The sequence below is a fragment of the Eimeria maxima genome, genomic scaffold (assembly GCF_000499605.1).
Source record: "Eimeria maxima Weybridge genomic scaffold, Emw_scaff1025, whole genome shotgun sequence".
In the NCBI taxonomy this organism is placed as follows: Eukaryota; Apicomplexa; class Conoidasida; order Eucoccidiorida; family Eimeriidae; genus Eimeria; species Eimeria maxima.
The window spans coordinates 1-11,680 of NW_013564078.1; the positions used below are offsets into that span (position 1 = coordinate 1).

General features: G+C 45.8%; 2 protein-coding genes across 2 annotated transcripts; one reads left to right on the plus strand and one right to left on the minus strand.

Moving 5' to 3' along the window:
* Nucleotides 1–96: 96 nt before the first annotated feature.
* Nucleotides 97–4,359, plus strand: EMWEY_00047420 (hypothetical protein; the record flags this gene model as incomplete). Its single annotated transcript, XM_013479281.1, has 14 exons — nucleotides 97–181; nucleotides 466–646; nucleotides 771–850; nucleotides 1,188–1,364; nucleotides 1,474–1,569; nucleotides 1,664–1,742; nucleotides 1,849–1,973; nucleotides 2,123–2,269; nucleotides 2,503–2,598; nucleotides 2,768–2,919; nucleotides 3,231–3,330; nucleotides 3,590–3,726; nucleotides 3,923–4,086; nucleotides 4,157–4,359. Coding segments are annotated over 14 exons (1,822 nt in total), but the record flags the coding sequence as incomplete, so codon positions are not given.
* Nucleotides 4,360–5,796: 1,437 nt separating this feature from the next.
* Nucleotides 5,797–8,475, minus strand: EMWEY_00047430 (thioredoxin, putative; the record flags this gene model as incomplete). The annotated part of the gene is made up of 5 exons (XM_013479282.1): nucleotides 5,797–5,952; nucleotides 6,300–6,615; nucleotides 6,793–7,037; nucleotides 7,209–7,400; nucleotides 8,188–8,475. The coding sequence occupies 5 exons, from the start codon at nucleotides 8,473–8,475 to the stop codon at nucleotides 5,797–5,799; spliced, it is 1,197 nt and encodes a 398-aa protein (XP_013334736.1).
* Nucleotides 8,476–11,680: the final 3,205 nt, after the last annotated feature.

Consider the following 11,680-nt stretch of genomic DNA (forward strand, 5'->3'; position numbering starts at 1 on the left):
AACATGTAATTGGCGACTGTCTTGCTAACGTGGTCTTGCCTTTCATTTGTGGCTTGTTTTAGTCTCATTTTGGCGTATTGTTTGTGTTCCATGCAGAATTATCTTTCCTGTTTTCGGCTATGCCTTTGCCCAATTTATCGGCACATACTTCAGCCCTGACCCTGAAGCGATCCGCGACGGTGTACGTCGAGATTCCCCGTTCACAGCACAGAGTACACAAGACGATTTGCTTGCATATTTCTCTAGTGTATATGGAATGTATGTTGTGTCTGTAGTATGCATAGGTGCATACATATGCACAGCAGGGGAAAACACATATGTATAATATATGCCCTCTGTGACCTTTGCTGCTTCTTTTGCTTTGATACACCCTTAGGAATATATATAAGTATATGCTCATGTGTCAGATCTATATGAAAACTCTTGCAGAACTGTGGAAGTGAATTTTTGACATGTATTTTCCAGGCTTCGAAGTGGGCGCTGGTCCTGGTTGGGTTGGGTTTCGCGCAAGGTCTAGCGGATGCAATCAAAATTTTTGGCATTGACTTTTGCGGTTACAAAGTTGCGACGCGCCTGCGAGACAAGGCATTCACCCAAACTATACATCAAGACATTGCTTTCTTCGACTTGCCAGATAATAATGCAGGTGCGCAGCTGCGATCTATGCAGCTGTCTACAGTCAGCGATCCTGGAGGCAGTAATTAGTTCCTTATTGTAACCATAATTAGCCATCTTCTGCTCCTTCGTACGCTGTCTGTTGCTTGTGACAGGAAAGCTCTGCAGCATCCTAAGTGCAGATGTGCTTGATGTAAAGGTTGGCTGCACTGGCAACGTAGTGTCCGTGGTCCAGGTGCTAGCGTCACTTGTAACAGGTGCAAAATAAGACCCTATGCTATCCTACAGCCTCCGCCAAGCTTGTACAGCAAAACGCATTGCGTAAAGTTGAGTGTTCTCTGATATTTCGATAACCGTGGCCTGCCTGATGTTGACTTCGAAACACAGGTCTTATTATTGCATTCACTGGCGAGTGGAGGCTGGCCTTGGTAATCCTCGCGTTTTGCTTGCTCTTGTTTCCGGCTAACGTTATCGAAGCTAAGTTAACCAGTGCGTCAGTTTTCCTTCGTAATTTGCCGTTCCCATATGGCGCTGCAACTGCCGAGTCTGCATAACTTTACGGGTGCACTTAGGAAGTGCACGTTATTCTAGAGCTGTTGGTATGTTCTTTCGGTGTGAACTCCGCGTTGCATGCAGACCCATCGATGACTCACAAAACGCGGCGAAATGATGAAATCAAGGGAGCTCCAGTGATCATGAACCAGGCAACTTCTGGCATTCGTGTTGTTAGTGCCTTTGGGCTGGAGGAGGTACGACGTGGATTTTGTAATACTGCTGCTTTTAGATTTGATTTCAGTGTTCAAGGGTGAGTTATCTTTGCTGTACCACCTGTGTGTACATTCGGCATATTCTTGGCAGGCGTTTATCAAGTCTTACTTTGAAAGCATTGAATCGGAGCAATCGACAAAGGTCAAGGATGCAATAGTCCTTGGACTTGCTTACGGCTTCAGCCAGGTGAGAATACCTGCTTGTTAAACCAGAGTATAACCCGCATCCAGGCTGGTTAACAATGACCAGCAGCTCCCTTGTGAAGTTATTTGGCTTGCAGGCGGTAAACTATTTTGTTAACTGTCTAGCCTTGTGGTACGGTAGCAAGTTGGTGGCTACAAGTGGCGTCAAGTCCGAAGGTGGGTCTAGGGAGCCGTTACGCCCTTGAACTGGACGAACTGGGAGTTGATGAACTAACACCTGCATATCGTGGAGCTGGTTTGTGAGGTGCTTGACGCGATTCAGTGATCACGCAAACAATTTTCGCCTTGACCTTCGCGGTCTCCTCCGCTGGACAAACTGTCCTCTTCACAACGGACTCCGGGAAGGCTGCAGCTGCAGGTCGTCGCGTTTATGCGCTCATCGACAAAGTAATCTCACTCATTTATGCTTCAGATATGCACATCTGTGGGCACTGAGCATATCATGCTCCGTTTGTTTTCCTTAAGACTCAAATCACCCTTGTGCGATGGCTCTATTAAGTGCGTAGATGAGACTATCTGCGAAATTATAATGTCAGCTCGGCGTAGTGTGTTGCGGAGGCGTGCAGACGTCTGATATTGATGTACGCGATTCGGGAGGGAAGGTTCTGACCCACGAAAGCTTCACAGGAAATATTGATTTTGATCGTATCAACTTCACGTACCCTACACGGCCAGAGAACAGGGTTAGTCCTCCTGCTGAAGCGGTGCTCTTGCGACCGTTGCCAATATGCATGGGCAGCCACAGCAGTAGAGGTTTGCCTCTGGCATAGGAAGCTTCTAGATTCCTGTGGAGCATCCGAGGGACTTTCAAACGGCGAAAGCATCTGCAACAACAGCAAGCAACAAAAACATAACAACCGCAAACTGCAGGAAACCCGTATGATGACGTAGAAATGTTTGCGTTGTGCGTCCACAGGTTTACAGGAACCTTTGCTTTTCCATCAAAAAGGGTGAATCCGTTGCGTTGGTGGGAGCGTCTGGATGTGGAAAATCGACCGTTGTGCAGCTGGTGGTGAGTTGTGTGCTTTCTGTTATGCAAGTCCCCGTATTTGTGGCAGAGCTAGCGTGAGAGTATTTTATGCAGACATCATAACATCGCTTTTTTGTTCGTCGGTATGAGCGGCAAATTGCATTTAGTTGGAAAGGGTGTATACTGTTTTCTGCACTCCCTCCCTCAATAGGAACGCTTTTACGACTTGAAGAGCAGCAGCAGTGTCCAAGCGCAAACCCACCCGACCACATCGGCTCCAGACAGCGAACCAAAACGCAATCCTGCAGACAGCGAAGGGCAGATTTTGTTCGACGGAGATGACCTTCGCACGCTCAATGTTGTGTAAGCTGTTCCCTTAGAAGTGGAACATAACCTTTGGTAGCTTCTAGTGTTTATTTTTGCGCAGCTTTCCCCTTTTCCAACTTGAACTTTTATAGCTAATTTCCTGTGGTTGCACATCACACAAGAACACGCAGTTTCGGGGAAGCGCAACGTGCTGTAAACACTTTAAATTCGCTGTAAAGCACACATATCCATGCGTAAAGTGTCACCTCTTTTGTCCAACATCTGGTTTTGTTGACTCCGCCGTGCGGTCTGTGGTCTCGTCATTTGCATCAACTACGTAATCTTCGTTATACGTCCTGTTTCTTTAGGTCTGTTCGCAAACAAGAGGGGTTGGTTAGCCAAGAACCGGTCCTCTTTGACATGACAATAGAAGAGAACATCGCAACATCGAAGCCAGATGCGACTGAGGTATTTGCAGTCAACCGTAGTGAATTGTGTGCACCTGATGCCACCGAAATTTCTCGAGTCATTTGTCGTGTTCTTGCACTGGATGCTTTTCAAACTCACCCTTTCGCAGCAGGCTCGTCGCGTGCAGGCAAATAATCTGCCGCTAGCCGTATGGATTGAAGCAGTTGCCGCGAGTGCTCGCGTGTCTCGAGTAGCAAGATGTGCACTTACCAATGGTGTTGAACTTAGCTCTATCTCCCTGTGGTATCTACTGTATCAGGAGGAAATACGTGAAGCAGCGAAGCTCGCGAACGCTGCTGGGTTTATTGAGTCTTTCCCCGATGGATACCGCACCAACGTGGGGGCAGGTGGAGCGCAGTTGTCAGGCGGACAGAAACAAAGAATTGCAATTGCGAGGTAGGATGTGCAGTGTGCTTCTCATTAGCCTCAAATGACGCATGCACATCTCTTGTTGCAGTGCATGCAACGTAGGCGGCGGGGTGAGCTTGGGTTGAGAGAGGGTGCTATAAAGCACACGTGTGAAGTCATAATTCAGACGTATCTTGTTCGAGCGTGGGTGAGTGTCTGCTCTTGTTGCTGGCTTTTTTTGCAGAGCGTTAATACGGAAGCCTCGGCTGCTGATATTGGATGAGGCGACATCTGCTCTAGACGTAGAAAGCGAAAGAGTTGTTCAGCAGACGATTGATGAGTTACTCTCAGCGGAAAAACGCAGTACTATCATTATCGCCCACCGACTTTCTACTGTGCGGAATGCAGGTACGCTCATGGTAATGCTCAGCTTTCTGTCGTTGATCATATAGGTTTGTTTTCTTGCATTCGTGTATAGGGCACGTCAACAAGCTGAACCCGTACGTAGTGGTGTGCTGTGTTGGTTCCGTCCGCTGGAACTCAGACAAAATTGTGGTTCTGACAAATGAAGACAAGAAAGGAAGCCGCGTAGCAGAGATGGGAACGCACGACGAGTTGATGCAAAAGAGAGGTGGCCTCTATAGAACGCTTGTTGGGCTGGCCTCAATGCAGTCGAAGTAATGACATTTACCAGCAATTCTGGCCGCTCTGATGTCGGTGAAACAAGAGAGAACTTGTGTTGAATGGTAGATCTCCGTCCCGTACAAGCAAATGACAGGAAAAAAAGCATCCCCCAGCGGAAGCCTTCCTGTAGATTGATTTTTGAATTTATTTTGTTTTCTTTTCTACACCAAAGGGCTCCAAAGGTATTTACTTCGTCAGTGCAATGGGGAGGCGTTACATGTCTTCACATCACGTGCTGCACAGAGGAAGTGCTCCATTGGACGCCCTTAAGGCACAACATCCACATGCAATATCTCCTTCTAGTCGCTTCAGCTGCAACTGCAGGCCAATGCAGCACAGTATACTGTAGTCTGAGAGTGGAATGTAGTGATATGTTCTAGCGGGCACTGTAGCGATGTGGTAGACAAGTATGTAGTGACCCGCGTAGACAGGCAAGTAGCGGTTTGCTTCAACAGGTGTGGAGAAATCCACTTGAAGTGCTCTGGACTGCAACACAATGAGTGGGAATACAGATAGCCCGGCTTAGAAGCTGGAAGGGCAAGCTCCTGCCCTGCTCTTCCATCAACTCAAAGCAAAACAAACAGCCATCCAAGAAGAGATCCTGTACGTCGCAGTATTGAATGCCAGTCTAGGCAGATTAACGCTCAAGCAGCATTTCACTGCATGCCGTTCAGACGCACCACTCCACCTGCCTAAACATGTAACAATATGCCCAGCTTAAAAAGTCACTATGTTCCAGCAATCTTCTGCAACCTATCAAGGTGACACTGCTGTAGCGGACTCAGCCAAGGGCTACGCACTTCCACTGTCTGCAACCAACGCACTACCATGGTAAAATATAGTAGTGAACAAATGAGTAAGCTGTCTGCACACTTGCAATTGAATATGCCAACAGACAGTTACTCGAGATGCATCAAAACTCTTTAGGTCGGCGCTTGGCCGCCAGTTGTTGTAGACCCATCTCACGCGAAAACAGTGGCTCGCACTGGTTCGAATGAATATGGATGTAATAATACTCACATAATATATATATTAATATATATATTTGTAGGTACTTATTACATATGTTTATATGATATTATGTATTCGCATGTTACAGTAGAGGAAACGTGGGAAGCTCTGCGTCAACTGGAAAATTGTGCGGTTGCCCCCCAAAAATCGAAGCGTCTCCTGAACCTTCTACCCACTTAAATCCCAATCAATCAACTCCTGAAAGCCAAATACCGTCGCTTGGAAACAAGTGACAGCATCTGTTGTATCTTCCACTCGACAGGGATAACGACGTCCCCCCCTACGGACTGCTGTGTTAATCGACTGAACCGACACTGGCGCCAAAAGGAGAGCGAAGTGCAGTAGGCAGTGTGCATATATATACATATATGTATACATATATACGTATATCTACATATATATACACTCATGTGTATGAACGCATTATAGTTCGTCTTTCTTGGTATCCGCCTTCTTAGTATCTTCTTTTGCATCCTTCCTGTCGACGAACTTGGGAACCTTCGCCTGGGGGACGATCTTAAAACGGGCGTCTCCGCTAGAAATCTTTTCCAGCATCTTCCGGATGTGGGGCTTTGTGGCCTGCATGCATGCAATCACCGACAAGAGTGCGTGAACGCATGCGATCTTGCAGGCTTATTCATCAGCAACATACACCCCTAAGTATGTCCCCACCACATGCCTGGTGTTACGGAAATCGAGAAGGGACGTGGAAATGCCCACTTCTACATCATTGAATTCCGGTTGACAGCCGCTGCAGTGCAACGATGTGACTCCGCGCACCGCCCTCTGGCTACGCATCTACTTTGTCTTGTGTTTCTATAGTTCACACGTGATGTGTTTTGCATATATACTAACTCATGTGACAGAGTTATTATTATATGGGCTTCATTCGAGTTTGTTTGTGTCTAAGATTTGCGTTGACTTACGGGGAGGTCACCATCAAGCTTGAGGAAACGAACTTTCTTGTGGGGATTGATAGCAACAACAGTGGGGGTCTTGGAGACATCGAAGAGTTCAGCCCATTCTTTCTCTGTTGCTAAGTCAATCCACATGAAACGGAAATCGGGGCCCTTGCCGTCGTGGCCTTCGTAGTCTTCTTTTAAAGACTCCATCATTTCCTGCTCTTCTGGAGTAAGCTCACGGCCCTTCTTCGCCAGCATCACACACACAAACTTGTTGCTCTTCTTGAAACACACGTCCTGGCTAGACTGCTTCGTCAACTCCGGAATCGCCTCCACCTTCCTGCAATACAAACACCAACATCGAGTTTGGAGATGAGATCCCAGCACAATCAGCAGCAACAACAGCAACGAAAGATCACTTCAGCTCAACCACGACGCTGTTCTCAGGCGACATACTACCCAAGTACCACTAATAATAACCATTCTCATAACCATTATAAACATTATTATTACGTACCAGGGCTGCAGTTCGGGGTCGAATTCTGCAGCAGGAGCAGTGTCTGAGAATCCACCCCCCATGACGAAGGTCTCCGAGAAGACATTAAGCCAGTCGAACAGCTTTTGAAATTCAAATGCTCCCTTATAAACTTCATCCTTCTTGTCCTTCCTCACCACTACCAAATGTGGAAAAGAAGATACTTTATACTTCTTCACTGCTTCTGGGAACGCAGTACTGTTCAACAGAACCAAGGCCAACTTGTCCTGAAGCAACCAAAATTGACCCGGCAATCTACAAAAAGTTTACACCGAGGGACATACAGTTCGCCAGTGCATCGTTCCTTATATATATACATATTCACGTATTCAGATGCCACGCGCATATAGACACATTTGAGCATCCTTGCATGAGGCGAAGACAGCGGGTAGGCTGACCTTGAAAGCGTTGCTGAGTGCTTTGACAAGGAGAGAAGGCTTCGTCAGTTTATCCGAGAAGAAGAGGGCCTTAGGCATCTGAACAGTTGAGGCAATCAGCGCGTCCAACTCCTTCTGGTTTGCCACTGACTTGACATTCGAAGGTATCAAAGGCCGAACTGCCTTTGACATATTCTCCACGTCTCTCGCCCCCTGAAGAAGCACAACACCACAAACTGGATGAATACACTTTGTTTCGGCCTGCTATAGGTACAATATATACTTTGCAGTTCGCATGTATGCCTTGTACACATGCACTTTTTATAGGGAGTTTACATAATGTGTGCAAATCATCACCACAACAACATGCATCTACACCATAAGTAAATAACCCCAGAGCATGTACATGTATGATGCATGATACGTCTACAGCAAAATTCGTACAATACCTCTACATCATGTATACACATCTATAAAATGCCTCTAATACGTGGAGGTTTGAGCCAAGCAGAATGTTCATTATGCATGCCATTATTTCTGACTACCACTACAACACACATGCATGCGTGCCAGTATATGTAATACCACTGCAGCATACGATGCAAAATACATGCACACATGTGTACGTAATATGCCTGCAAGTTATTATATGGATATACAGCATATCTACAATGCACACAATATGCACAGAATATCCACGACGTGAATACATGTATATGTAGATGCAGTTGCCTACAAACTAAGCTGCATCTAAGGAGATATACACAACGTATATGCATACACCTATACACCAACCCTGCACAATATATAAGTGATAGGTATAGATATATACTATATATTCGATTCCTCCAGTTCGGTTGGTTGCTCATCCACGGCGTAATACCAGTTCTACGCACACTGTGGCATATTCTCTACACGTCCATCCGTGACCAGAAGTTGCATCTATTCCGTTTACAGAATAAGCAAAATTGGCGAATTAGCTTATTAATGAGTTGCTTACTTGTAAGGGGAAGGGGGGAAGAGGGAACGGCGGAAAGATGATAATTTGGGGAAGTTGTGTTGCGTTGTTGTCTTTGCATAGTTTGGGGTTTTCATCGCAGTCTACCGCATAAACCTGAACGATGCCTTTCATTTTCTTGGCGAAACTGTCATATTCCCCATCAATGAGGGCCTTGCTTTCCTTGTCTGCAGGCCGGTAGAACAAGACTGAGAAAACTGAAGTGTCCCTGAACTTCAACACCTTGCCGCTCCATGTAGCCTGGGTAACCACCCCGATATCGTGCTTCATAGGATCAATCAAATTACGTGCCGCTGCAACGACAGCAGGCTGTTGCTGCAGGAGCAGCAGCACACTCCAAACACACAGCAGCAAAGAAGAGAGAAATCCGTGCTGCACGCGCCTCGGTGCGAGGCCGCTGCCGCCTTGAGGCTGTTTTAAACCCTTCATCTTTTTAAACCCGTTCAGCTCAACAAAAAGAAAAAAAGGGAACAACACCACCCCAGAATTAGAAATCCAAGCGTACGCACGCGACAGACATCGCCCTCCGAGCGCTGGCTGCCGCTGCTGCCGCCGCCGCTCTAGCAGCAGCAGTAGCCAACAACAGCAGCAGCTTATCTCCAATAGGTGCAGAAAACGAACCCCGCTGTGCAACTCAATGTTATATTCAATTAATTATTAGTAAAGGATAAAATAGGATAGAAAAATAGGCTACAACGGGTGTAAAGAATGCCATATTTTGGCGTCTTCATACCAAGTGCTTGCACCGAATAATCCCAGCCCCGTACGACTCCTAAACGTAACCCTTGTATGTGCTGGCCAGGGAGTACCCTATTCTCTACAATTTTCTCTCCCTTGCATTTAATCAATTATACTATTCGTTCTTTTAACTTATGTCACCTTAATACCTCTGCAATTGCCACGTGCATGCTCCGGGCTGCTACTGGGTAGCAAACTTGACACATGGCCTCATTAGCTCGGTTTGTCTACGGTTAATGCTATCCTTGTCTCTATTGCACATGTATGTTGGATACTGACAGTGGATTATGTGCTTTTCAGTTGTGTATTACAGTGTGATTGGCGCGCACAGCATCAGGGGATCGTTTTCGTGTTGCATGTGGGGTGGCTGTGGACTTGTAACTGCAACTGCAGAAAGAACTGTTTCAACTCGTGTGAGACAACATATGTTGCCTCTACAGTTTTAAATTAAGGGTTAAGTCTATAGGGTCGGTCCCAGGCCCTTTTTTGTGTGTATACACAGTAAAAGTAGCTTGTAGGCACGATTGCCTACTTAGAATTTGTTATTGCATAGATTACCCAAATTATTTGGCTTACTGCCGTTTAAAGGCAACGTTGTTCTACTAAGATCGAGGACTTCCAATACACCCCGCAGTACAGCACTGTTACGAGTAGCGAAAAGCGTTTCAGGAAATATGGTCTACTTCATCTCCTCTAGTTATCCCTCGAAATATGTTCCTTTTGACTCTTCAGTTCTTTATGAGGATGTCTTTGACAGAATACCTTCGCTAACTTCTAGGTATTCTTCTTGGTAGTGCATTTCCTGCTGTGGGGTCCTAGTTGCTTCTTCCTGTTCGTCTCACTTAGTTTCGCTCGTTTCCTTGTCTTCAAACCTTAGAAAACCAGCATAACCCTGTATGGTTGAATGCCTCTTTTTTGAGTTATGTTTGAGAAAAGCGACAGCAGCTGCTTGTCTGAACCAAGGCAACATTGTTGGTTTTGCCTGTTTCATTTCGAAGTGATGAAACATCTTGAAAAAATACTGGCGCGGGCAATCGGTTCTGTTATTAGTGGACATGTATTCTGTGTTGCTTATTACCTTTAATTATTTATATTTCACAGTTTTTTCATTGTCAGGACTGCTTAGCATTGGTACTTTTGTAGCTTGTAGGAATTCTCGTTGCCATGTCTCGGCAGGATGTGCTAAGGACGTTTTGTTGTGGCTGCAAGACGCTGACGTTGCTGGGCTCCCGCTGCTGTATCTGCAACTTGAGCGAAATTAATTTTAAAAAGCTTCATGGTAATTATAGGGAGGGGGAATACACATGAAAACGACGCCATATGCTGGTAGGAGCATCCCACTAACGACAAAAGAGCGGTCTAAAACAAACCGCTCAACAGCAGGGCGATGCGCAGGAAAGGTGCCTCTCCCTCCTCATCGTGGCCTGCAGACTAAACTGCAAAGGGTCGTCGCGTTGGTAGCAGGATGAAAGCTTCAAAAATCGCAGGAGGGGAGATTGCGTAGTTAGACTGTAGTATTGCGTAGAGGCTTGAGACTACAGCACGTACATAAAAGTAAATGGGCCCTCAATTCACCAACTGGCGTTTACACTGGAGGAAACAGTGTATAAGGCCCCACATTACTGTGCTGAACGCGAGGGAACCTGACAGACTAAAGCAAAATCGAAGCAACTCTAGTATTTTCTGTGTTCTCAGATATACATAGTCCGTAACAACCAAGAACGAAAAAAGACGAGACAATAGTGAGGAGGACACGACAAAAAAAGTAGGAATACGCAAAAGGTAAGAATACGCGGAACAACTGAACTCACAGTAAAACTACGGCAGTAATAGAGGCAATTAAACCCATAGTAAAAGTACAGCATTAATAAACGGGAAGGCAATGGGTCTGCCATTGCGTATTGTTATATTTATGAACATTGCTTTTGACATCCGATATCAATTATAGAGACAGTGAGACCACACCACAGCCACACACCTGAAACGCGACTCAGTCCATTAGTCCATCACTGTAAAAGATAAAACAGGGAGGGTTTGTTCTAATGGAGGCATTGAGAGTTATCTTCTCTCCGTTTTGTGTGTCCAATGCTAAAACGAATCGACGATGCATGAACACACAGGAAGGGGCAACAGAAGCAGCACAGGGTGAATAACGCCTTCCAAAACCAATTTCCGAGTTTCCAAAATTAATAAACATTAAGCCAATGCAGTAATGGGCTAATATGGCCTCAAAAAGGGAGGAAAAAGTAACTCCTGCGAGCCCTGGAACTACGGCCGCTATGTAACGGTTACATCGGTGCTTGCGACCAACAGAAGAAACAAGACAATAAAGCCGTCTCTAACCAATTGAAATCCCAACTAAATACACAAGTTTTAGAAAAGGTAACTATTATTAGAGGCATTTTCCGTATATTCATCATTGAATGCATTCCGCAGCAGTGCACTGACCCTGCCGCACTGCACAATGGTCACTCACACACTACCCGCAACCGCGGCTTGCTGGCTTTCTGCATTTGTGCTGCTGATGATACCGCAACTAACACACAAAACAAATATTTGTCTTCTTCTTCAATGTTTTAAACACTCACAATGCACCACAACGAATGTAAACCAATGCAACCACGCAAACTTGGCTGACGGAAGGACCTATTGACACCGCATATAGTATTGCCTTTCCACTCTCCAGCGAGGACGCCATAAGTTTCCGTTTGCATTTCTCTCTAGCTATTTGTTGAAA